General features: G+C 38.2%; 2 protein-coding genes across 2 annotated transcripts in view; one reads left to right on the plus strand and one right to left on the minus strand.

The window, feature by feature from the left end:
• ARMC3 (armadillo repeat containing 3) overlaps positions 1–12,100 on the minus strand; it is a 102,346-nt gene extending 90,246 nt beyond the window's left edge. Inside the window, exons 1-3 of the mRNA XM_060293679.1 lie at positions 12,033–12,100; positions 8,477–8,525; positions 73–190 (exon numbers count right to left, since the gene is read on the minus strand). Coding sequence (XP_060149662.1) covers positions 73–190; positions 8,477–8,524 — 166 coding nt within the window. The 5' untranslated portion in view covers position 8,525; positions 12,033–12,100. The remainder of the gene's footprint in view (positions 1–72; positions 191–8,476; positions 8,526–12,032) is intronic.
• A 2,400-nt stretch (positions 12,101–14,500) lies between these two features.
• The window catches only part of PIP4K2A (phosphatidylinositol-5-phosphate 4-kinase type 2 alpha), a 335,262-nt gene continuing 321,947 nt past the window's right edge, over positions 14,501–27,815 (plus strand). Inside the window, exon 1 of the mRNA XM_060292946.1 lies at positions 14,501–14,615. The gene's annotated coding sequence lies outside the window, so the exon portion shown is untranslated. The remainder of the gene's footprint in view (positions 14,616–27,815) is intronic.

Genomic DNA, 27,815 nt, shown 5'->3' on the forward strand with positions numbered 1-27,815 from the left:
AAGTGCCCATTATGTAGCAAGTATTTTTAAGAAACTAATGAAATAGAAAGATAAACTGAAAAAAATCCAAACCTTTTAAAGCAAATCTATAAATGGCTTCACATGCTTTAGCCAAAATTTCTTCTTCTGGAGAATTAAGCATTAACACCACGGTTGCTGCTTTTTTGCTTTCAATTGTTAAGGGATCAAACTAGAATTCAAAGAAAAAAATATCAGAGCCACATACAAGCTTTAAAAGCACATAAAACATGAGTGGTGTGTTGAAACTTAAAGAGAGCATAGTCTTACAAAAAGGATGTGGTCACTGCCCACAAAGTGCACTGTAAAATTTTTATTTAAAAACTATCACAGTTGTCAACATTGGCGGCTTTGGAATTCCTGGAGTATGGAGGGAAGAGCAAAGTATTTTGGAATCCGGCAGGTGTAGTCTCTCATTTTAGCCATGGGGAACCAAACTAGTTACTTAAGCTGTTAGAATTTCAGTTTCCTTCTCTGAATAATGGGTATAATAATACCTATTGCAAAGGATTAAGGAGCGGATTAGAGATCATGTATGTAAATCACTTAGCACATTGTCCGGCACATAATAGATGCTCATTAAATAACATATATTAGTATAGTTCTTAGCCAATACACAAGAATCCTTGAGAACCTGTATGTATTAGATGCCCTGACAGTCTCAGTGATCAGTACTTGCTTTCTAACCACTACACCCTCTCTTGAAAAGCAGGAATTACATATGTGAAATAACTAAAAAGCAAAAGATAACAGCATATCACAAAATGTAAAACTGGATAAAATCTGGAACAGGGGAAAAGGTAATATAGTATAAAGAAAAAGTATAGGACTCTAAGAAGTCCTGTACCTTGCTGTGAGATCCTGAGAATTCATGTGGAGCTGAAATGAACAATAACAAATGCATGACCCCCGTGGGTTTTGTTTGGTCAAGGAGAAAACAAATTATTACACTATTTTTCTTCCATTTCCAGAGACCATGGAGGAGGAGGTTCTGCTTATGTTAAAGGAAAAAAAAATTGAATTTCAAAGCTTTACCTGGTTCTTTGTGTTGGCCCTTTCTAAATGGACATCTTAATGTGTTTTGAGACATAGCAAAAATTGATGTTCAGTTTTGGGTAGAGGATGGAGAGATAGATTATTCTGAATAAGGAGATATAACTGTGTGAGGTTAAAAGAGTAAAGATAGAGAAGATGGCAGTAAGCAATGACCCGAAAGGATGTGGCTGGGATAAAAATACCTCTTGGAGGGAAAATGGCTGTTGGATTTTAGGACAGCATTATCTAACATCCAAATTGAAGCTGTTGTTTGTGCATGTCTAGCTCTGTACTAGAAGCTGAAAGAGTTATCAAAGTCTCAAGCCTCTTAGACTCTTTGGGAGACAATTCATCAGTAAAAGTCTGCCATATGCACCAGGCTTGCTGCACTTACGGGTTCCAGTGACATGAACCAGTGAGAAAAAACGGCCTCTAGAAGAGCCTAGAGCAATGGCTAGGATGCTGTCTGCAACGCTGACCAGGAGAGCATAAGGGCCTGGAAATTCAGAGAAATTTTAAGGAAGAACTATTAAAAGTACCCGGTGATTGAGGCTTGAGAAACATCTTAGATAGGCATTAAAGGGTAGCCCCAGAATGCCAGAGCACTTGGAGTCATCACTAGCTCACTAACCGCATCTTTTTTAATCTGAAAAATTAGGGAGTTGGATTATATCTCTCAGATCTCTTCTAGATGTAAAATTCTAGGATACTATGAAGTACAAAAACGTATGGCAGAGACAATAAATGTTGTGATGCGGAAGGGGGAATTAATTTGAACTGGGATAAATGGAGAAAGGTCCGCAGTGGTGGTAGAATTTTAGATGTGATTTGAAGAATGGATACAATGGGGTAGGCTGAGATAAGGAGGAAGGATATTCAAATGGGAAAAATGACACCAGGAAAGTTTAAAATGGGAATGAATGCTGCATTTATGGTGGATAAAATAGGAGTTTGACTGAATAGAAAATATGTAATAGGAAGCAGAATATTACTGAAAAATAAGGAAAGATGAGGCCTCAGCAAGTGACCTAGACCTTCCCTTCACCAGCCCTCTATTGAGGATAATCAACAGAGTTCAGAGGAAAGGATTGTGACTCTAGAAATTTATACCTTGCTAAGTTATCATTCATACGTGAAAAAGACATGTTCAGGCATTCACAAACTCAACAAGTATATCAACTGTACACGTAAACAAATTACTTGGCAAATACTTAAGCCAAGATTGGGGAGGACAAAATATAAACACAGTAGTGGTGGATCAATAAATTGATAAATTGATATTTAAACTGGATGATAATGATGGTCTGAATCACAGTGTAATTCTTAAGAAGGGATTTCTGAAGTAATGACGACATAATAAGGAAAAAAGTTAATAATGATTTGGAATTAAAATTCTAGATTTTTTCAACAAAACTCAGGTAAAATTTCATTGATCTTATCATTACCTGAATTACATTATTTGTTAATTGACTGTTTCCGCCACTAGAATGTAAGTTGCCTTGAGGCCTGATCTATATGCCCAGGATGTAAAGGAATACTTGGCATATAGTATGTACTCAATATTTGTCCAGTAAATGAATGACTTTCTTCAGACAAAAGATTGTTATTTCTCTATCTCCACTACCTAGAACAATACCCAATATATGGAAATCCTCAATAAATGTCTATAAAGAAATATATTAAAGTGCCTCTGGAAACTTCTTTTTTTATATTTGTGGCCTTGAAGTGCCTTAACTGTTGTACTGTCTGTTGATGCCAGAAAAGAAGATTCCAAATCTGAGGTTCACGGAGCCATCAGTGGGCTCCAGGGACAGCTTGTCTCTCTGAAATTATGTGCAGAAATTTTGGTGTGCATTCTACAGGGAGAGAGTCCACAGTCACCATCCTACCCTTGTAAGGCCCCCAACCCACCACCAAACCCTTGAGAATCAAAGCCTTAGATCACCTTTTCCACTTAAGTCAGTTTCCCTAGCATCCTGGCTGGTTACCTTTCCTTCCATTTTAGAACTTCCACTTCAGAGACATCTGATATTTCAGTATTTTTAAAGCTGATTTTACTAGCACGTGAATGAAAAAACTATGTTGAAGCATAGATTTCTCGTGATCTCCACAGAATGGCTACAATTCTCAAAGGAGCAGGGTAGGTGGAAATACATTTAATATCTTTTAATGCCCCTTCAGTGGTTCAGAAAACACTTGAGTATTTTGCCATATCTTCTGGTCATCCTTAAGAAAAAGGTGATGGGGGTACAAGAAGCTTAAGAGGAACTTTGAGACCGTGAGAGTTACCACTGTAAGGGCTGTCAAAGGAGGAGAAATACCAGTGTTTGGCAGACAGTGGAGAAACTTGGCATGACGTGTGTTTCTCCTACAGAGCCTGTGGTATTATAGTAATTTTTTATTAAAAAGGGCGCCGAGAATAAAATGATAGCTATAACAGAATGCCACATGACTAAATATATAATCCTGTGCTGTAATTACAGATTCCATCTGCTTTCCCATGAAGAACTCATAGTCAGTCACCAACAAGCTGGTTGTGAAATTATAATTTCGTGCTCTGTACTGAATAAACGATGAACTAAAATTATTTACAAAGAGAATGAAAGAAAGGGGAAGCGTTTTGGCTAAGCTTTGAGTTTTAAACCCAGTCAATTAGAGAAGCCATAGACTTGTAGAGATGCTTTTCTACCTCTGTTAAGGAAATAAGACTATTAGGATAAGGCTGCCCAACAGAACTGCGATGAAATGTTCCGACCCTGCATTGTCCAGTGCGGCAGGCACAGGCCCCATGTGGCTCCTGAGCACTCGAAGTGTAACTGATGAGACTGAGGAACGGAATTTTTCCCTTTATTTTTTATTGTTGATTTTAATTAATACAATTTTAGTTATTTTAAATGTAAATAACCACATGTGGCCAGTGGCTACTGTATACATAGACAGCACCAGTCTAAAGGAACATACAATTATAAAGCTGAACTCAGTGAAAAGAGATGAATCATGAGTTGAGTGATTTTTATGCTGCCGTTAAGTGCAAATAAAAGGCTTTTTTGATTTCTGCTGGAATGTGTTTACCAAGTCAGTGGTCTCCAATCACGAGAAGCCAATTGCACAGGAAAAGGGAGACAGATAAACAGAAGGAAGTAGACTGCACCACTCGAGCATGGACTTTTAGTACAGACTCTCTAGACAGCACTTAAAATCTGCAAAAGGGTAAAGGTTAAAATGAAAACCGCTAAAATGGCCTTTCATTTGCTTTACAACCTGAATCAAAATAGCAAATCTTTAGAGCAAGGTGAGCAAGCCGATATTTATTCATACAGTTTTGTATATGTACGTTATTTATACATACATCTGTGATAAGGGAGAAAGATAGGAAAATAAAGTCCCTAAGAGGCTTCATTCCTAGAAAAAAAGTCTATGGCAGTTTTGGCAGTCTATGACAGAGTTAAAGGTTGAGTTCTGAGGCTGATGAAAAGGGTCCAGAAAAACAAGACCCTGGGGACATCCCACTCTTCCAGGGAACTGGGTTTGGTTGCCCAGGTGAGGGAGCAGTTTCCACTATTCCTCGTTCCTCTGATTCAACACCCACCATGCTGGTTCCCTGTATGCACCTAGCAGGAAGGCGTTGACCCATTAACATAAATGTTCAGTTGACTTGATACTTAACCACTAAGATTCCAAGGCCAAATCATAGTCTCTTGTGAGTTTAAATACTGTGGATTTACCCACTAAAGTTCAACTGCCTCTGAAACATAAGAGAACAAAATTTCCGTGCTCTTAAACTCGAAGACCTGACCATGAATTGTGATGGCTGTGCTCTAGGCCTCTGGGAACTTCAGTGGCCGGATGGGCTTTCACAGCCGATACCCCTGCCTCCTTGGACAGTTCACGCAAACTTCAACAGTTTTGTACAATGATGGACAGCACCCTCAACTACATCATTAATAATTACATTTACTAAGTTCTTATCTAATGCCTGGCACTGTTCTAAGCATCTTTTACATCTCTAACCTTACCCCACTGCTGTGAGTGGGTATGCAGTGGACATGATTACATCCTCATTGGGGAATACCAAGGTTAGGAGATTTGCCCCAGATCACAGATGGTGGATGATGAGGTGAGGATTCAGACTCTGACAGTATAACCCTGGAGCCCATACTCAGTTACCGAATATCATGCCTTATACCAAACATTGCCTACTAACGTTGTTTCTGTTAATAATTCTTTCGTGCAATCAGTCCACAGAAAAAGTCTGCCTTTTGTTAAAGCATCACAAACAGCCTTTCAGCCAGACTTGGAATTGATTTGGGAAAGCATAATATAGTTGTGTTGGTTATTCAAGCCATAGCTTCCCCCCATTTAGGCATCTTCTTAGCTAGTGTTCTCCTTTATGAGAAGAAACGGAGAATAATAAACCATAAATGCACACATTAGTGTATGCTTTGACAATGAGAATACTAACAAAAGCAAAGGGAGCATTTTGTTTTAACCTTATCACCAAACACTCTTTTTTTTCTGTCCCCGTTACCCATTTTAACCAGTAGATGGAAGACTAATAAAAATAAAAATCTTTGGAAACAATGTTTTAGGAGATATATAAGAAGCAAATTGCCATGACTTGACACAGAAAAGTTTATTTTCTCAAGCACTTATATATCCCTCTTTTAAATCTGGTTTTTATTTCTAATTTGTACAACAAACCTTTCACAGACTTTGAAGAGGTATACCTCGGAACAAATTCCAAGTTCAGGTAGTTTAAACTGTGCTATAGTGTTTTGAAGTATTAGAATTTATAAGACAGAACAGCAGTTAGATACTTTAATACCACTCTATCAGCTTTATTAACATAAAATCAGAGCAGGGAAAGGATGGAAGGATCCTCGGGATTGTCAGAGAGCAACGGTCACTGTTACACATGCCTTTGGCTGCCCTCAAGACTGCTGTGACCCAAGGAAGCAAAAGCTAGATTTTTGTTAACTTGAGGATTGGAATTGTTTCTCAGTCCTTGATTGTGCTCCTCAAGGACTGGAGTACAGAGGACAACACCAGCAAGACATTATAAAATTATGGAGAGTGTATTAGACAAATATATCTATTGTTTAATAGTTCCTTAATTCTAATTTTAATCAGAAAGTGTTTGTCGTCAAGTACTGTGTTCATGACTCCACTTTCTGGTAGTAATAGGATGTCAATAATGCTATTTTGCAGCAAAAAGAAGGGTAATGCAAATAAGATGCAGTGAAAAATTAAGAGAATTTAGAACATTTTAGGGGTATGTCCAAAGGAGAGCAGCCAGACTGATGATCTATATCAGGAGACCACAGTGACCTTCTCTGCAAAGCTTTCCTAGACCTGGGCAGACAGGTCTTCTGTAGCCTCTGTTTCCAGCTGCATTGAAGGATCATACAGAAGTTATATAGGGATGTGTGTGTGTGTGTGTGTGTGTGTGTGTGTGTGTGTGTGTGTGTGTGTGTAGCAGAATCTAAAGAATTCGAAAGGCAACAGATCTTATTTATTGAGTGTTTTCTATGTGCCAGGCACTGTGAACTTCATATACTCTCATTGTAATCGATAGAACAACCAAAATGACTTGGACATGACAATTCTCATTTAAGAGATTAAAAAAAAAGGCTGAAATAACTTGGCCAAATTTGGCAACTTCACCAAAATAACAGTTTATGAGAGGCAGAGCTGGGACAGAGGTCACATTTGTAACCACAATGTTCCAGTGTTGTTAGGAAAATTCCTGCACTAACTTCAGATTCTTTCAAACAGTAAAATCCTGCGAGTCTTTTGACTATACACAATCTTTTCCCATTCACATTTTATTTGAAGACAACCACACCAAATGTCTGTTTCAAAATAAGTTTTTAAATTGAAAATTGAGGACATTTTCTATTTTTAACATAATCAGTAGTTCATAAACTTTAAAGAGAGACAATAAAACCCTGGTTTAATTTTTTATCATAGCTTTTTTTTTTGTAATTAGAATAGGTTCTGTATCTCCACTTTCCGTAGAACAACTACAGTTCAAGAATAGTAGTTTTTTATAAACTGATTAACTCAGTATCCCAGTAAGCATAGCAGAAACCAAAAATTGGTGAGTTTCCATTTTTTTCAGATGGGTTCTTTTTCTTTTTCTACATCTTTATTGGAGTATAATTGCTTTACAATGTTGTGTTAGTTTCTGCTGTACAAAAAGGTGAATCAGCATATGTATATATATATCCCCATATCCCCTCCCTCTTGCATCACCCTCCCATCCTCCCTATCCCACCCCTCTAGGTGGTCACAAAGCACTGAGCTGATCTCCCTGTGCTATGCGGCTGCTTCCCACTAGCTATCTGTTTTACATCTGGTAGTGTATATATGTCAGCGCTACTCTCTCACTTCATCCCAGCTTCCCCTTACCCCACCCCGTGTCCTCAAGTCCATTCTCTACGTCTGCGTCTTTATTCCTGCCCTGCCCCCAGGTTCATCAGTGCCATTTTTTTAGATTCCATATATATGCATTAGCATACGGTATTTGTTATTCTCTTTCTGACTTACCTCACTCTGTATGACAGACTCTAGGTCCATCCACCTCACTACAAATAACTCAATTTCTTTCCTCTTTATATCATAGCTTTTTAATTCAAATATTGTGATCATATTCCCATGCTATCAAATATTCAGTGACATCATTTTATCAAAATGGAATAATTTATTTAACTAAGTTTTTATTATAAAACATTTTTGTTACTTCTATAATCACTACCGCTATGGAAATAATTTTTTGTATGATCCATGCTTATTTACCATGATCACTTTAAATTATTTTACAACTTCTAGGATCACCTTGTCCCAAATGACAAACCTATTGGACATTGTTGAACCCTGCTTTTAAAAGGGAGAGACAAGGTTTTGTGTTGTGGGGAATGCATTATTCAAGCACTGGAAAGAGAAAAAGGTGATGAACACAGATTTTTCTCTCCATAGAATTGGAAAATACAGGACTTCTAATGTCCAAATAGTCATCTTAAGACAACCTCACGTACATACCTAATAGCTATAGCATAACTTCCAGTCATTTTTTAAAATTCATTTGGATAATTAACATTAATGAGAGACTGGCAAATGTAAATTTAAAGTATTTGAAAGAACAAACCAAAACTATTTGTTCATTAACTAGGCTTATAAACATGCCATCCACATACTGGAAAAGCCAATAATTACTCTCTAATTGTGCTAATCAAGTAATGACAATGTTGTAAATGTTTGTTTACATAATGTTAGATTTCTCTGACTAATCTTATCATTAGTCAGACTTTGGACTTCTGCCACCGTGCACTCATGTATATACTGGTACATGCCAAACTGTTTCAACAGTTTATTTTTAAAACTGGTTGTTAACATGCTGCTAGTATTCAAATCAGAAACTTACCACATCCTTGGGAGGGGGCTCTGATTCCTTCTTTATCTTTTTACCCATTCTGGAAAAAGATGCCACAAATGGTTAAAATGTCATTTGTACATTGTATATGTACAAATCTCTCACTTACCTGCATTCCTAGGAGGAGATGTACTTCGTCCTCTAAATTTTACCTAAAAAGAAACTAGGCAATATATGTAGAAATTATTGCACATATACAAATATGTGCAATACATATACAAATATGTTACCTACATCCCAGACTTCACAATTTTAAAGGAACTTATTGATAAGATTGTTGGGCATTTGTCCTGGCTTCCAGTTTGGAAAGAAGGAGAATACGTTAATGACATAAATGACATAAATTTTACTTACATAACAGGTAATGGTTTACCATGCTTATAGCTCACTTGTGTAGGGCTTGGGAGACTAAATCTAAATTACTTTTGAGATCTGCAGGAATGTTCTGCCACAAAAGGAGGGATTTCTGTCTGCTTTCTTGCACTGATCTATCCCAAGCACCTAGAACAGGGTCTGGTACATACTGGGCATTTGACATTTATAAAAATCATTAACTCTTGTTCCTGGGGGTAATTATTTTCTGAATGATATCCAAGATCTACCAAGTGAACATTTGTGTCATTTTCCCATATAAACAAATGTTTTCTCTAATGCATTCCATATAAAAAATGTTTTCTCTAATGTATTCCATAGCTCAATAAAAAAGTAATTGAGAATCTCAAAAGATGTATTCTAGGGAAACTGGGGTTACTAACTCCACCTAGGTACAGAGAACTTTCCAAGATGGTGACTGTTAAAATAACCCTAGGGCTGTCCTGGTGGCGCAGTGGTTGAGAGTCCGCCTGCCGATGCAGGGGACACGGGTTTGTGCTCCGGTCCGGGAAGATCCCACATGCCACGGAGCAGCTAGGCCCGTGAGCCATGGCCGCTGAGCCTGCGCATCCGGAGCCTATGCTCCGCAAAGGGAAAGGCCACAACGGTGAAAGGCCCGCGTACCGCAAAAAATAAATAAATAACCCTAGAAATCTTTCATGTTTTCTCCAATGAGAGTTTGTGGGGTTATGTTTGGTATTAGGGCAATCTCAGATGGTATATTCTAGTCTCAAGGTAATTACAATAGTCTCAAGAAAATTTTGGGAAGTAGGAAATCTTTGGAGAGAATCTACAATGTCAGGGTTAGTTCAGATGGCTTGCCAAGGGACAACAGCAACTCCAAGAATTGATCACATAAGTTAAAAAGCCACATGTTCATAGAAACTCATAGTGACTTCTGAAAGACATCTATTCCAGGTCCCTAACTTGAAGTCACATAAATTTCAAGATCCTTGAGGGCCTGGGCAAGCTTATGCTATGCACTACCTCATGCTATACCTAATATGTTAAAACATTAAAATACACCCACATCCCCTGTTAAATATAATTTTCATCATAAAAAAGATTTGAAATTTTGCATTTGAAATGACTCATCAGTTTGTACACCTGGAAATTCTTGCAAAATAAGAAAATTGTTTTCAAATGTAATTTTAATATTAATAAAACACTTAATATTTTTGAATTTTCTTTTCATATTTTAGACCAAATGCTTTTTTTCAGACCCCAAATATCTTTCTTTCACAGATACTTGAAAAGCACACAGATCCCAGACTTTGTGCCTATAATGTTTCAGGCAGACACACAGACTATTCTGGACAGATGAAAATCTGACCTGTGATTTCTCTAGGAAAAAGAGATTTCACAGCTCTTTATAACCAATTCCAAGATATAGCAGCCTTTGCTTTACAAAAGAATTCCTTATGAATAACATTCAAGAAGCAAGTAAATTACACTCATAGAAAGTTACTTGAAGTCATCTGATTTTCACTCAGGAACTTATTTTTCCCATTTCAGGATAGTGGTTTTGAGTAATTGCACACTGAAAAATACAGAGGCTGGAATAGCCTAAACATACAGGATTACAGAGAACTGGCCCTTGGCAATATGGTGAAGTAGGAAGCATTTTGGGTTTTTTTGGTTTTTTTGCCATACGCGGGCCTCTCACTGTTGTGGCCTGTCCCGTTGTGGAGCACAGGCTCCGGACGCGCAGGCTCAGCAGCCATGGCTCACGGGCCCAGCCGCTCCGTGGCATGCGGGATCTTCCCGGACCGGTGCACGAACCCGTGTCCTCTGCATCGGCAGGCGGACTCTCAACCACTGCGCCACCAGGGAAGCCCCTGTTTTTTTTTTTGTTTTTGTTTTTACCATATTGGATATAACAATTAACAGGGGAGAAAATACACAGCAGACATAGTCCAGGGGCAGTGTACCCCAGAGATGACCCTAAGGTTTTTTTTTAAATTTGTAATCAACGTGATACAACTAAATTACCTTATTTTATTCTTTAAAGACTCATTTCCCTTTAAAGCTACAGAGACGTCAAATTAAGAAAATAAATCTCTGACTTTTTGAAGCAAACTAAACCTGTTTTCCTTGACTATTTTACCACCTGCCCATTGATGTTTTTATTGTGCTAAAATATACATCACATAAAATTTACCATTTTAACTTTTTAAGTGTATAATTCTGTGTCTACTGTTCACTTATAAAGGTAGAACATTTCATTACAGAGAATTTGGAAAACAAGGAAGGGAATATGGAATTTTAAAAAAATCACTCAGAAATAAGTTCAGGGAGATCAGCACTATTTGGATATAGCTCATTTTTTGTGTATTTTCTATAGTGATTTTACCATCTTACCTGGATTTCTATCTGCTATTCTCAACTTCCCTTCCTGGGACCATTTTCTTATTAAAGTCTTAAACTAATGGACAAGTTCATGAAATCTCATTCTCCATTTATTGCTTCAATCATCATTAGTGGATCAGCATGTCATTTAAAATAATATTTTAAAATCCATCATCTAGCCAGTCCCCTGTTGTTGAGCATTTGTTTCCAATTTTCTGGAATTATGGACAAGGCTGCAAATGAACATCCTTAGACAATAAAATTTTCATCCACATCTGCAACTGTTTCTTTAGGAGAAATCCCTAGTAGTAAAATAACTACTAGGTGAAAAGGTATGAACTTCACGGCATTGGACAGGAAAACAAATCTGCTTTGAATATGCATCTTCTTGGTTATTGGAAAGGAGTCACATTTTTTCACGAATTCATTGATCTTCTTTGTGAACTTTCAGCCTATGCGATCGTAAACATTTTCTAACGAGATTTATTTTGAGAAGGGCTAGAACAATTGGGGGCCCACTTTTTGAGTTGCTCAGAGTCAAGTAACGGAATCTTAGACCCTCAGATCCTCACTCTGGGCCTCAGTTTTGTCACCTCTTTGTTAAATAGGAGGCGGCCGGCACACTTTTGAAATCCACGGGGACCACAGTCTAACACTGCGGGCGTAAGGCAGGGACCCAGAGGTCCTTACGAGGTGTTCCCTCAGTTGCCCCAGATGCCCCCCACACGCGGGGCACTGTCTCCTTCCCCAAAGGCTGCTGGGGCCTCTACCCTAGGCCTCTCTTCAAACCGCAGGGGTAGCGGTGCAGCCGCCCTCCCGCCTTTACCTGCAGGGAGATCCCGCCGGGCAGCGGCTTCTCAGACCTGGCCAACTGCACCGGCTGCAACCAGCTCGCGTCTCTAGTCCACTGTTGTGCCTGGTTGCTAGGCGACAGCGTGCCGCGCCTGCGCAATCCGCGCCCGCGTGCGCCGCGTCAGTGGAAGCGCGCGCTCGGCTTCCCGAGGTGCTCCATTCCCCTTCGCGGGTAGAGGTAGGTACCCGAGGAACCGTGTGCGACCTCTGTACGTAAGTCCCGGGCTTCGGGGCAGGATAAACACTGGGAATCCTCTCCTTCCAGTTGTTGAGGGCCAGCCCTAGAGACAAGTGTAAATCGGGAGGCTGGGCCGCCTCAGCTGCTGGCCAGAGGACTGGCTATGGATTCACATACTCTGAGGTGCGGATGCGTTCTCCCAGCGACAGGCCTCGGCCAGAGTCTCTGTGAGGTGACTTCCAAATCGCCACCTTCTGCCCGGACTCCGCCGAGCTGCAGACCAGCATTGCTAACTTTTCATGCACGAGGGTGTCCCGTCTGTCCCCACAGAACGTATCATGTCCCTTCAGAACCTCCTCCTCTTACACCTGTTTCCTCTTTCTGCCATTTCTCCCAATAGCCTAGAACTTCAGTTTCCCTTCCCCCTCCTCCCCCAACTCCAATCAGCACTTAAAGCAATCCGCCCTCCACTTTTTGTCCCGTCTATTCCCTCTTAAATCTTTACTGTCACCCCCGTCTAGGTCATCATTTTTTGCCTTCTAAGTGATGGTTTCGGTTTCTCTTTCCAGTGCTTTCTTGGTACCACAGATCAACCTTCCGGAAATTATTGCCCTAGTCATGTCACTCCCCTACTCAGACTTAAGCGGCTTCCTAAAGTAAAGTCTAAGCTCGTTAGCCTGTTCTTCAAAGCCATCTGCCCTCCACCCAGTTCTATCTGTGCAGCCCGCCCCTGTCCCAAACACAAGCCCCAGCCAAACTTACTGTTCCCCCAAATTTTTCCATGCTTTTCTCCTTTAGATTTTTGCTCACTCTGTTCCTTCATCATTTCATCTATTCAACAAATATTTATTAAGTATCCACCATTTGCCAGGTCATGGGCAACTTGCACAACTTCTGGAATATTCTTTCATTTCTGCATAATGAAGCCCAGCTCCAATGCCATCTTCATAAAATACTCTTTGATTGATCTTAGCAAAAAAATCTCTCCCTCTCCTGAATTCCCCTCAGGCTTTTTGAACTCCATCTGCTACCTGTCTCCGTTGGCCTCCCAGTCCTAAGAGTGTTAGATGCTTCTTACAATTGCTTCTTTCCTATCTCTTTATGTCCTCTTCTTACCTTTTCAATTACCTGATAAACAGCTTTATACATATTTAACAGTTCTTTATATTAGATTTTGTATGGTCAAATAACGTGATTTCCATCTCCTGATTGGACCTTGAATAATACACTCCTGTTATCTTCAGCCTCTCTCTCTCTTCCCTTCAGTATATGAATACTGTGAAGTCTCTCATTTGCCTCATACAAAAAACAAAAAGCCTCCTTTGAACCTGTAGCTCCTTCTAGCTATCATTCTGTTTTTCTCTTTCTCTTCTTGACCATGAATTTCCCCCAAAGTAGCTTGCATTTGATACTTCCACATTTTTAACCTACATTCACTCTTCAAGCCATAGTGATCCGGTTTGGTCCTACCACTACAACTACCCAAATCCATTGTCTGTTACTTAGACTTCATCTTTTTTGACATTGCTGCTGCAAATAACACTCTTGATGATACCTCATACTTGAAACACCTTCCTGGGTTTCCTTGATCCTCTAGTTTCATAAGCATTATTTAAGGTCCTTTCTGTACAGCCTGAAATGTTGATATTTCCCAAGGATCTGTCCCTGGTTCTCTTGTTATATTATAGCTTTTTCAGGGTGATTTTACTTATTTTTGTGACTTCAAATGCCATATATATAGCTCCCCACCAGACTCCAGTACTGTGCTATAGGCTCATATAGCCTTCTTTTTTTTAAAATTGAAGTATAGTTGATTTACAATGTTGTGTTAGTTTCAGGTGTACAGCGAAGAGATTCCCATATATATATATATATATATATATATATATATATATATATACACACATATATACATATATGTACATATGTATTGTTTTTCAGATTCTTTTCCCTTATAGGTTATTACAAAATATTGAGTATAATTCCCTGTGCTATACAGTAGGTCCTTGTTGGTTACCTATATTTTATATCATGTATCCTTCTTTTTATGGAAAGCTCCACCTGGATGTCCACAGGTGTTTACCACCTAAACTCATTATTTTCCCAATATAAACATTTTTCTATTTATCAAGGGGTACCACCACCCACCTAGATACCCAAGCATGAAGTCTGACAGTCATTCTAGACTTATTCTCCCTCGTATGCAGTTATTTGGATTCCCTTAAAAGTCTCTTGAATTTATTTTCACTTTTCCATTCCCATAGCCTGGGTACAGAGTGTCACCATCCTTTGCTTGATTTCATCAAACAAGCCTTCTGACACGTCTCCCATCCTCTAACTTTCTCCTGGCTTCAGTCCATCTTCTCCAGGATGACCCAGGTAATCTTTTTAATTTGTCTCTCTCCTCGCTGGTCCCCAGTCACTCCACCACATACATGATGAGATGCAATAAGATTCCTAAATTTGCATTCAAGACCTTGTTCTGGCTGACTCCTCCCTACTGCAATAGCTTCTCTAATCACTCAAAAAAAAAAAAAAAATAGCAAACTGCTCATAATTCTTCAAGGACACCATGACATTTTATGCCCTTAACTCTCCTAATCAACCTGAAACCTATCTGTCTTTCAAATTTTATTTTAGTCATGATTTCCTCCAGAAAGTCTTAATTCTCCAAACATAATAAACATTTCTCATTTTGTACCTTACACCTGCTCTATTTCTGCTATTTTCACATGATATTGTAATTCCTTTGTTAATGTGTGTGTCTCCCCACCTTGGCTGTTTCTGAATATTCTTCAAATAACTCATTTATTGAGTACTTATTATGAGCCAGACAATTATGAAGTGGTTAAAATGCAGCATTAAACCCCCACCATAACCCTGTAAGGTACAAATGAAGTAATTGGCATAGGACTCTATCAATAAATGGCAGAGCCAGGAGTTGAGCTGAGGTCAGCTTGACTGTCAGTCATGTTCTGAACCAACATGTCATACCAGCCCATCCTGAAAATTCGGTGTTATAACAAATTGTAAAGGGTTTTCATGAAATAATTAAAACTGCTGTTTTGATTCTGTTTTTCCCCACAGACTTAGTCTTTACTGCACATGTCTATTTTTTTTGAGGTCCTATTTATACAGTTGGATGAGTTTTGGCAAATGTTTACAGTTGTGTGACCACTACCACAATTAAGATATAGAACATTTCCATCATCTCAGTTTCCTTCATGCCCGTTTGAAGTCAGATCTCTCTCTCCATCCCACTTCCATGGGAACAACTGATCCGTTTTCTCTCCCTTTAATTTTGCATGTTTATGAACATCTTATATATGGAACCACACAGTACACTACCTTTTTGGTCTAACTTCTTTAACTTTGCAAATACTTTTGAGATCTGTCCGTGGTGTTGCATGTATCAATAGTTTGTTTCTCTCTATTGCTGAGTAGTGTTGCACTCCATGGATGTACAACATCCATTCACTGGTTGATGGACATTTGGGTTCTTTGCAGTTTTGGACTGTTATAAATAAATCTGCTCTAAACAGTTATACACAGGTTTTTGTGTGAACATATGTTTCTCCTTCTTTGGGAAAATACCCAAGAGTGTAATTTCTGGATCTTATGCCATGTGTGTGTTTGATGTTATGAGAACTTGCCAAACTGTTTTCCAAAGGAACTATACTATATTTGCATTCCCATCAGCAATGAGTCAGACATCCAGTTGCTTTATATGCCCTACAACACTTGATATTGTCAGGGCTTTTAATTTTAGTCTTCCTATTGGGTATGTAGTGCTATCTCCTTCTGGTTTTAATTTGCATTTCCTTCATGACTAATCATGATGAGCTGATTCTCTGTACTTGTTAACCATTTCTGCATTTTCTTTTGTGAAGCATCTGTTCAAATATTTTTCCTACTTTTAATTGGGCTGTTTGTCTTATTACTGAGTTGCAAGAATTTGCTATACATTCTGGATCAGGTCATTTATCATATATATAATTTGGAAATATTTTTGGACCTGGTTCATTATAGTGGAAAATGAAATTTAGAGACCATAATCTAAACACTAGCGTTGCTCATTGCTACTAGGTTGGTCATTCCTTCTAGGCCTTCTCAGAAGCCTGGTGAAGCTCTGAATTCAGCACACATTATAAACCAGATATCTACAGATCCAGACCATGGTTATAACAGATAAGATATCATTGTGGGGCAGGCATAGGCACTCTCTGGTTCTCTAGCCACGGCTTCTACTGGGATCTTAAAGCTGTCATTTTCTGTCTCAGAACTACTAAATATAATTAGAAGTAGTTCACCCTCCCCATATCCCTTGTAACCCTTCTGTCCACCACACTGTGCTGTGGCAGTAGTCACTTATTCTGTCAGAACTCTTCAATAGGTACTTCTTTTTAGGAGACCACAAGTGACTCCCAATAAGCCATCCTCTCAAAGTAAGCAAATATTCAGTTTTCAAATTCAATCAGGTCAAATAGCCAGTCCCAGATTTACATCTTTGAACTTCTAAGATCAATAATCACTTCTAGTTTCAATTACTGTGTCATTTGAAGTCCCATTGCAGACAACAAAATCTGTTCTAGTTAGCAGGGAATTAGAGATTTATAGCATTGTTGCAAAGGCTGGAGAAACAGGTTCTAGGCTGATATTTCAGAGATGACTTTCAAAACAATACTGCAGAGCATAATTCACAATAACTATGAAGTGAAAACAACTTGTGTCCACTGACAGATGAATGGATAAAGAAAATGTGTATCTATGTACAATGGAAGATTATTCAGCCATAAAAAGAAGGGACTCCTGCCATTTATGCCAACATGGATGGACTTTGAGGGCATTATGCTCAGTGAAATAAGTCAGACAGAGAAAGACAAATGCAATATAATTTCACTTTATACGTGGAACCTAAAAGCATCGAACTCATAGAAACAGAATAGAATGATGTTGCCAGGGGCTGAGGGGTCTGGGAAAATGGGAAGATGTTGATCAAAAGGTATAAGCTTTCAATTATAAGATTAATATCCAGGGATGTAAAGTATAGCCTGGTGATTATAGTTAACAATACTGTATTGTATACTTGAAAGTTGCTATAAGAATGGAGCTTTAATAGTCTCATCATAACAACAACAACAAAATGTTAACTATATGAGGTGAAGGATATATCAACTAACCTTATTGTGGTAATCATTTTATAATACCTACATGTATCAAATCATCATAGTGTACACTTTAAACTTATACAATGTCGTATGTCAATTATATCTCAATAAAGCTTGGGAAAAATACTGCAGAAGTGGCCAAACAAGAAAGCCAAGGAATCAGGAAGTTTAAGTCACTTTCATGCAGAATAAGGAGGATTTTCTCCAATTAGCATTTACCTTCTTCATTAATTCTTTTCCTCCTCAGCCAGTTTTTTGGTTGTTGCTGTCATGGAAAAGTTATCAAGTGAAGCAATAGTGCCTAACGAATCAGGCCAGCTCCACTCCACACAACTTAGACCTTGAAGAGAGAAAGATTTAAACTTCTTAAAGCGTCTGCAAGCTCAAAATAAAAAATGAAATTCTTTTATGAAAATAGTTATACCTTTATGAAATTAAGCTCAATTTCATAGCTAAAGCCAAGTCACACACGCACAATTGCAGAATCGTTCAGTTTAACAGCCTCTGTGAAAATTGTCTGTGTTTGGGACCAGCAAGGCAAAGGCAATGAAAAGATGTCATTTTTGAAGAGCACCGTAAGTAGATGCATTTATGGCATGTGAGGTGCCATAAAAATAGCACTAATCTAGAAGATAATTAAATCAAATGATTGATGAATCCACAGACATTATGAAGTGTGACTAGTTAATAGATCTAGTTACATAACCTGAAGAGTAATGCTTCAAAAAAGACATTATTTATTCTGCAAAGAGGCACCAAAACAAAGACCTTAAGGTAAAATATTTAAAGTGCTAATGAATATTTTGAAACAAATAAGTTGTATTAGGAATACTGCTTAAATGTATGTATTGATGGTTTAATTGTAGGTTAAAGGGTTTACATCTATAGTTTGTTCCCAAAATCCTATCAGTGAAAGAACTCAGTGTTTTGATTACAGAGAAATGTTGGTGTAAAGATTTTCCATGGATCCATATTCTACATTAAATGATAGTCTCAAAATGGTGAATCCAAGCCACTGCAGTCATAGCTGTTTACAGCTTTATGCAAAAATTAAGATTAAAAAAACACTCTGCCAGTTCATACCAAAGAGGATGACCAACGAAAAATTTTCTCAAGAGTTTCTGAGCTAAAAGAATTAAAATTTTGGCTGTAAGTGTGGGTATAGATAATTCTTACTTTGAAAATTGGAAGGTTGGTTTGTTGGCTTAAAAAATGTATGAACTGGGACTTCCCTGGTGGCGCAGTGGTTAAGAATCCGCCTGCCAATGCAGGGAACACGGGTTCGAGCCCTGGTCTGGGAAGATCCCACGTGCTGCGGAGCAACTAAGCCCTTGTGCCACAACTACTGAGCCTGCGCTCTAGAGCCCGCAAGCCACAACTACTGAGCCCGAGTGCCACAACTACTGAGCCCGAGTGCCACAACTACTGAAGCTTACGCACTTAGAGCCCGTGCTCCGCAACAAGAGAAGCCCCCACTCACCGCAACTAGAGAAAGCCCGCGTGCAGCAGTGAAGACCCAACACAGCCAAAAATAAAATTAATTAATTAAAAAAAATGTATGAACTAATATTTTGAGTGTGTTAATGAACATGAGCCAACATTGGAAAGATCACAGGAAATATAATAATGTATACTGCCTTGAGAATTAGGACTTGGGCTTTCACTTCCAGGGTAGGTTTGATCCCTGGTCAGGGAACTAAGCTGCATGGCCAAAACAAAACAACAACAACAACAAAAATCAGTGTCTTTAGGTATTATCACTGTCCTGCTCCACCCACAAGTACTGTGGTTTTGTAAACTAATTAAACCTCACAACACCGTCAACTCTCCCATGTTAACGACTTGAGAGTCTTAGCATAACAAACTTCATTTGATTCAATAGATATGTTCCAGAAAATATGTTTTTGAAAAGAATTTTTGCAATCTAATTATACTTTAAGAACATTGAGAGTTCACTATTTAGAGAAATCTGAGGATGAATCATTTTATGTAAAAAAAGAAAAGAGCCCTTCAGTAAAAGAAAGCAATTATATATTATTTATCTACTTTATAAATCTAAATTCGCTTAAAGTGGAGGGGGTACCTCTGTATAATATTAGGTAATTTATCATAATATGTTCCTTTTAATGTATCCTTTGAATTCATTTCCATTCAAATTGACTTAGTCAGGTGGTTGATTGTTGTAAATCAATTGAACTTGGTTAAAGATAAACAATAAAAATGTAAGACTTCTGTTTGTAACATTGAATTCAGTGTTAGCGGTGTAAGGAAACGCATAAACAGTATGGTAACCCTTCACCTTTTCTAGAGCTTAAACAGATAGTTTGCCAACATGTACTGTAAATAGTTGCTATTTTCCTCCACTGTAGACTGCCACAAGGCAGTTTCTTCCACCACATTGTGTTATTTAAAAGTTATCTGCTTTTTTGGCTGCTGTTCAAGGGAGTTCTTTGCCTGTAAATCCTCTTTATCTCATGCTAGGGTTGAAGTGAAATCTTGGCACAATTTCAGTGCATTTGTCTTGTTGTACCAGGGGAGAAAAAAATGAAGGGCCCCAGAGACTGACACTGTTCTGCAAATGGTCATGAAACAGTGGGGAGCCCTGCTGGCCATTCAAAAGGGTAATAGGACTAAGCTCCCACTGCTAAAAATAAGATCCACTCACACTAAAGGCAGCCACACCATAAAAAAGATCATTGAAAAGCCTGAAAGATAGAATTACAAAGTAAACATTACTCATCATGTACTTGACTCCAGGCCTTTAAAATCAGCTTAACTTAGTGGACTGGTTCCATATGTAGTAGTCATTCAGTTCTTAGTCTAGGTTTTACATTCTTGGACTCTGAACTCAAGTTTCTATAATTTGCACTGTGGAGATAATCTTCCTGTTTGTTACAGGTTAGAGGTTTAAGAGAAAAAATAGGATGCATCCCACTTACAGAAAGTCTGAGACAACTTATCCACTTGAGATAACATCTCATTTTGTGAAGGATGCTCCAGAATGACTTCCCCACCACTGACCAGCCCTCTACACAGAATGTGTAACCTATGCTTGTGGATACACAGTAGGAACTGCTGTCAGAGTAACGCCTGCACATGAAGACATTCCCCGAGTTGGCTTCTGGCATTTAGCTTGTTTTTAAAAAGAAATTGAACAATTGTGTCTGTTTAAGGAAGGATCCCTTGAACTGAGAATAAGTGGGTTGATCTAAAATACAACCCATATCGGACTTACAAGAATAAACTATATTGAATATAATGTGGTTTGGGGACTTCCCAAGAAAACAAGTGCATTAGTAGGAGAGGGTTCTCTGAGCTCTCCTCTTGGCCTGTTATGGTGAGTTGTAAGGTAATACAATAGCACGTGGTACTATTGAGGCCAGGCTGCTGGGTCTGATCCCTCCTTGGCTTTCTTAACCAAATTGGGCCAGAGATTTTAGCTGGATCATGACTGATACATGATTACTGCTAGAAAAGGAGGTCTGAGCTCATGCTTTTCCAATGACAGTTGGTGACTATAACCTTGACCCAAGGAGGGTTCTTGAGCCTGAATTTGGAAGGCCCTCCTTATTTGCAGGGGTGGGCCACCCTACATGGATCTGGTTCCAAAGCAGCATCATTTCAGGTATAGTAAGCTTAATTTCCACAAACTATTGGCGTTTTGTGTTTAATTTTGGGCAGAATCATCAGACTTTCATTTCAAAGTTGTTATATTTTCCATCACTTATTTTAAGAAATGCCAAGTAAAACAAGTTTAAAAAATAAATGGAGCAAAAAATCTACAAACAATAAATGCTGGAGAGGGTGTGGAGAAAAGGGAACCCTCTTGCACTGTTGGTGGGAACGTAAATTGATACAGCCACTATGGAGAACAGTATGGAGGTTCCTTAAAAAACTAAAAATACAACTACCATACGACCCAGCAATCCCACTACTGGGCATATACCCTGAGAAAACCATAATTCAAAAAGAGTCATGGGGGGCTTCCCTGGTGGCGCAGTGGTTGAGAGTCCGCCTGCCGATGCAGGGGACACAGGTTCGTGTCCTGGTCTGGGAAGGTCCCACATGCCGCGGAGCGGCTGGGCCCGTGAGCCATGGCCGCTGAGCCTGCGCGTCCGGAGCCTGTGCTCCGCAACGGGAGAGGCCACACAGTGAGAGGCCCGCATACCGCAAAAAAAAAAAAAAAAAAAAAGTCGTGTACCACAGTGTTCATTGCAGCTGTATTTACAATAGCCAGAACATGGAAACAACCTAAGTGTCCATCGACAGATGAATGGATAAAGAAGACGTGGCACATATATACAATGAAACATTACTCAGCCACAAAAAGAAATGAAATTGAGTTATTTGTATTTAGGTGGATGGACCTAGAGTCAGTCATACAGAGTGAAGTAAGTCAAAGAGAAAAACAAATACTGTATGCTAACACATATATATGGAATCTAAAAAAAAAAAAAGAGGTTCTGGAGAACATAGGGGCAGGACAGGAATAAAGACGCAGACAGAGAATGGACTTGAGGACACGGGGAGAGGGAAGGCTATGCTGGGACGAAGTGAGAGACTGGCATTGACATATATACACTACCAAATGTAAAATAGATAGCTAGTGGGAAACAGCCGCATAGCATAGGGAGATCAGCTCGGTGCCTTGTGACCACCTAGAGGGGTGGGATAGGGAGGGTGGGAGGGAGATGCAAGAGGGAGAGGATATGGGGATATATGTATTCATATAGCTGATTCACTTTGTGATACAGCAGAAACTAACACAGCATTGTAAAGCAATTATATTCCAATAACGATGTTAAAAATAATTATAATTCTCTGAACAGTTATTTCAGGTTGTAGGGCTTATTTTAAATATGACCCCTTTGTAAGAATCAAAAAATTAAAGAGAGATAAAATATTCTGAAATGTTTATTTAATGGAAGACAGACCAAGTTCACACAAAAACTAAATGACAAAACAAACTCTTAAATACAAATAATTTTCTCTATCACCTTAATCTAATTTAATTTTTCATATTAAATTAGACTTAATATATTCAAGTAAAGTCCAAAAAGAAAACAATGCCAAAATAGAGAGATTTTGTTTTTCCTCTATTCAAAATAAGATGAGTTCTTCACTTCAAATTTAGTCTCTATCTCTTATAAACACATTCCTACCTCTACAGAAAATGTAGTTCTATGTATATTCCACTTACTAAGCAGTTTGTTTTCATTGCAGTCACAGGATACTATTGGAGAAAGTAAGCATAAACCAATGTTACTCTACTGTTCTTACTATTTAGCATTAAATTCTAACAGTAATTAAACACTAGTGACTTTTTTCTTTGAACCTATTAATGTTCACCGTACACATTATATTTCACGTGAACCTTGCAGTTTTGGATTATGTTCGTCACATTTTTGAGCATCTTAATGAACATAATCCAAGTCAAAAACTATCATTCTAAGCTTGGCAACACTAATTACAGCACCTGAAAACTAATTCAAATAGAAAGTTAGTATGCTACATATTTATTCAAAAGAATTTTTTTAAAGAATATTATAGTTTTGGTGATTAGAAATATTTGCAATTTCTATTGTCTAACTACAGAATTTTTTCAGTTGATTCATCAGAGTGGACAGTAGCAACTCAGACGGGAAGTTCTATTATCCACTAGTTCTGAGTACTGCAGTTTATGATTTGAAAGTTATAGGATGGTTCTCCAGTTGGCTTCAATCACGATAAAACTCATATTAAGGGCCAAAGTTAAGGAAATGATGCATATCTGCTAAAATAATCAGCTGCCATATATTTCTAAGGCCTTAAAAACACTAGATGACAATCTTGCCCTGTGACTCAAGTAAAGCTTCTAGTGTTTGGGGAAAGTATGTAACTGATGCAAATATTTAGGTATATATTTAATTATGAATGTGGATTTGCTAGTATTATGACTATTGAGAAAACTATTTGATGGCCAAAGCTACTTTATAGAGCACTGTTGTACATTAGTAGACAGAGCAATTAGGAATTTTTAAAAAAAGAAAGAAAAGAAAAAGAAGGAAAAAGAAATAAAATGTATCCAAATCAGAAAGGAAAAAGTAAAACTGTCTCTATTTGCAGATGATGTGATATTATGTAGAAAACTCTAAAGATTCCACTAAAAAAACTGTTAGAACAAATCAGTAAAGTTGCAGGATACAAAATCAATATACAAAAATCAGTTGTGTTTCTATACACTGACAATGAACAATTAGAAAGAGAAATTAAGAAAAATTCCATTTACTATAGCATCAAAAAGAATTAAATACTTAGGAATAAATTTAACCAAGGAGGTGAAAGCTCTGTACACTGAAAACTATAAACCACAAATGAAAAAAATTGAAGAAGACACAAATAAATAGAAAGACATTTCATGAATTGGAAAAATTAGTATTGTTAAAGTGTCCACACTGCTCAAAGCGATCTACAGATTCAGTGCAAACCCAATCAAAATTCCAATGGTTGGGCTTCCCTGGTGGCACAGTGGTTGAGAGTCCGCCTGCCGATGCAGGGGACACGGGTTCATGCCCCGGTCCGGGAAGATCTCACATGCCGCAGAGCGGCTGGGCCCGTGAGCTATGGGCGCTGAGCCTGCGCGTCCAGAGCCTGTGCTCTGCAACGGGAGAGGCCACAACAGTGAGAGTCCCGCCTACCACAAAAAAAAAAAAAAAAAAAAAATTCCAATGGTGTTTTCTACATAAATAGAAAAAATAATTCTGAAATTCTTATGGAACCACAAAAGGCCCCAAATAGCCAAAGCAACCTTGAGAAAAAAGAACAAAGCTAAAGGTATCACACTTCCTGATTGCAAGCTATATTACAAAGTTAGAGTAATCAAACCAGTATGGTATTGGCATAAAAACAGAGAAATAGATCAATGAAAGAATGGAGAGTCCATAAATAAACATATGCATATATGGTCAATTAATTTCTGACAAAAGTGGCAAAATATACAATGAGGAAAGAATAGTCTCTTCAATAAATGGTGTTAGGAAAACTGGATATACCATACACCATACACAAAAATTGAGTCAAAATGGACTAAAGACTTGAATGTATGACCTGAAACTCCCAGAAGAAAACCTAGGTGATAAGCTCCTTGACGTTGGTCTTGGCAATAATTCTTTGGATTTGACAACAAAAGCAAAGGCAACGAAAGCACAAATAAATAAGTGAGACTATATCAAACCAGAAAGCTTCTGTACAACAAAGGAAACCATCAACAAATGAAAAGACAACCTATGGAATGGGAGAAAATATTTTTAAACCACATATCCATTAAGGGGTTAATATTCAAAATATTTAAGGAGTTCATACAACTCAATAGCAAAAAAAACCCCTCAATTTAAAAATGAGCAAAATACCTGAATAGACATTTTTCCAAAGAAGACATACAAATGGTTAGTATGTACATGAAAAGGTGCTCAAAATCGTTAAAAATCAAGGAAATGCAAATCTAAACCACAATGAGATATCACCTCACACCTGTTTGGATGTCTATTTTCAGTAAAGTAAGAGCTAACAAATGCCGGTGAGGTGAGCCTTTGGACACTTGATGGGAATGTAAACCAGTACAGCTACTGTGGAAAACAGTATGGAGGTTCCTCAAGAAATTTAAAATAGAACTAACGTATAATCTAGCTATCCCACTCCTGGGTATATATGCAAAGGAAATGAAATCATTATCTTAAATAGCTATCTGCACTCCCATGTTCATTGCAGCATTATTCACAATAGCCAATATATGGAAACAACCTAAGCATCCATCGATGGATAAATGGGTAAAGAAGATTTGGTATCTATACAATGGAAAACTATTCAACCTTAAAAAATGAAGGAGGGAATTCCCTGGCCGTCCAGTGGTTAAGAGTCAGCACTTTCACTGCTGGGGCCCAGGTTCAGTCCCTGGTCGGGGAACTAAGATTCCCACAAGCCCCGTGGCATGGCCAAAAAAAAAAAAAAAAAAGAAGGAAATCCTTCCATTTACCACATCATGAATGAATCTGGAGGGCATTATGCTAAATGAAATAAGCTACACAGAGAAAGACGAACACTGTATGGTCACTTATATGTGGAATAATTTTTGAAAAGTCAAACTCATAGACAGTAGAAAAGTGGTTGCCAGGGGCTGGGAGGTGGGGGAAATAGGGATAGGTTGATAAAAAGGTACAGACTTTCAGCTATAAGATGAATAAGTCTGAGGATCTAATGTATAACATGGCAACTATAGTTGATAACACTGTATTGTACAATTGAAATCTGCTAAGAGAGTAGAACTTGAGCATTCTCACCAAAAGAAAAAAAAAAGGTAAATATGAGAAGTGATGGATATGTTAGTTAACTCAGTGGGAATCCTTTTGTAATATATACATACATCAAATCATCACACTGTACACTTTTAATGTTATATTACAATTTTATTTGTCAATTATACCTCATAAAAACTGAAAGAGAGAATATTCATTCTAGCATTTGCAATTGCTAGGGAATGAAATTCATTTACTGATGGAATAATATGCAGTTGTTAAAAAAAGAGAATGAAATATATGTATTGTTTGGAAATAATCTCAAAAAGATATTAAGTAAAAAAGCAGGGTGCATTCTAGTGTGAATATTATGCTACCATTTGTGGAGAAAAGACTCTAGAATACGCACAAGCAGGGGATAACAGTTTTCGAATCTGAGGGGAGAACTGGCTGGCTAGAAAACAAGGGTGGGGAGACTTATTCTTCATGGTATAGCATTTGATACCTTTTGTGTAACGTGATTATATTACCCATTTAATGATAATTTTTAAGTGGAAAATTAAAGCAAAAAGAAAGAAAAGAATAACAGGTAATGTGTCTGGGTAGCCCACATCCAGGATGACCTGTTAGGCTTGACAGAACCTTGGGTGTATCCAGAGTTCATGGTCCCTACCTATAGGAACAATCTGAGGTGACAGGATGCACAGCCAGCCCATTCCACTACTGTTGAGACTGCCAATGCCAGTGTTCTCCTGCTCTAACCAGTGGAGAAGAATCTAGCTGCTTAGAAACTTAGGCATTTCAGAAACAAATCTATCCCCCCTCTCAAGTGACAGTGGACACTTACCCTCTTACCATCAGAAATGGTAAGAAACTCTAATGCTGAATGAACGCCCTACCTTATCAAAGACCATTCTTGTTTTTCCCCGCTGTGTCTCAGGAGATGGGAAACTTATTGGTGTTTTACCCATACTCCATCTGTGGAACTAGCACTAGAATGTTAGATTTTTTTGTTCTTTTTTTTGTTTGTTTTTTGGCCACACCTTGAGGCTTGTGGGATCTTAGTTCCCTGACCAGGGATTGAACCCGGGCCATGGCAGTGAAAGTGCCAAGTCCTAACCACTGGACTGCCAGGGAATTCCCTAGAATGTTAGTTCTTAATTAGACTAATAGTTTCAGAAGCAAAATTTTGAGATTGCTAAGAAGAATCTATTTAAAAACTATTTGATTACTTAAATTTCTACCTCACTCCTCTGTTGAGATTTTGGCCCATCATATATTTCATGAACTAACTATAAGGCCCCCTTTTTCAGGAATATGTACTAAAGAATACAGCAATTGGGATATTTATATTAGTGATTTATTTTAGTAAGTTACTATATTTTAAAACTATTGTTGTTTCACAGATTTTTCTACTTCAATTCATCTGAATGATATGAACAGGTTTAGAAATAGGTGTACCGTATTTACAAGAAGAGTTCATTAGTGGCCACAAAATCTTAGTCTTTTATATAAACTCCATCAATAACTCATAGTTCTCAGTCTCAGTGATTAGATATAAAAAGGATCAGAGAAAAGCAATAGGACAGGACACCACCAGGTCCAGGAGAGAAGGAAGAAGGTGCAGGCAGGCTCCAAGGAGCTGAATTTCTAGAATTGGTTACATTTTAGCCAGCTAGACAGTGGGGTAGATATCATTTCAGAGAGAGGAAATAATATGAACAAAATATCTTTTGCCGACTGCAAGAAAGTTATCATGACATGAGCTGACAGCCCATGAGAAGGGACAGGAGACGATGCTGGGATATAGGAAGGGACCTTATGCCCAAGGGGTTTATGCAAAGCATTTTGAGTTTTATCCTGTACATTTTGGAAAACCACTTTATAAAAAAAGACAACTACGGAGGTTCATAAAATTAAAATAGATCAGTTTGCACCCAGGAAATTCTACACCCAGACCGATCATCATATCAGCAGTATGATGGGAATACTTTCTCATTCCACCGGGGTGTCCCTTGCGACCCTCAGGAGGGAGGGATCATTAAGAGAAACCAAGGTTGTCTCAGACAGTGACCTACCAGGTGATCAGGAACGGAAACCGCCCCTTCCTAACATTGCCATGCCTCGCTTCCCAGATTAAA

Source organism: Globicephala melas, chromosome 2 (assembly GCF_963455315.2).
Source record: "Globicephala melas chromosome 2, mGloMel1.2, whole genome shotgun sequence".
Classification (NCBI taxonomy): Eukaryota; Metazoa; Chordata; class Mammalia; order Artiodactyla; family Delphinidae; genus Globicephala; species Globicephala melas.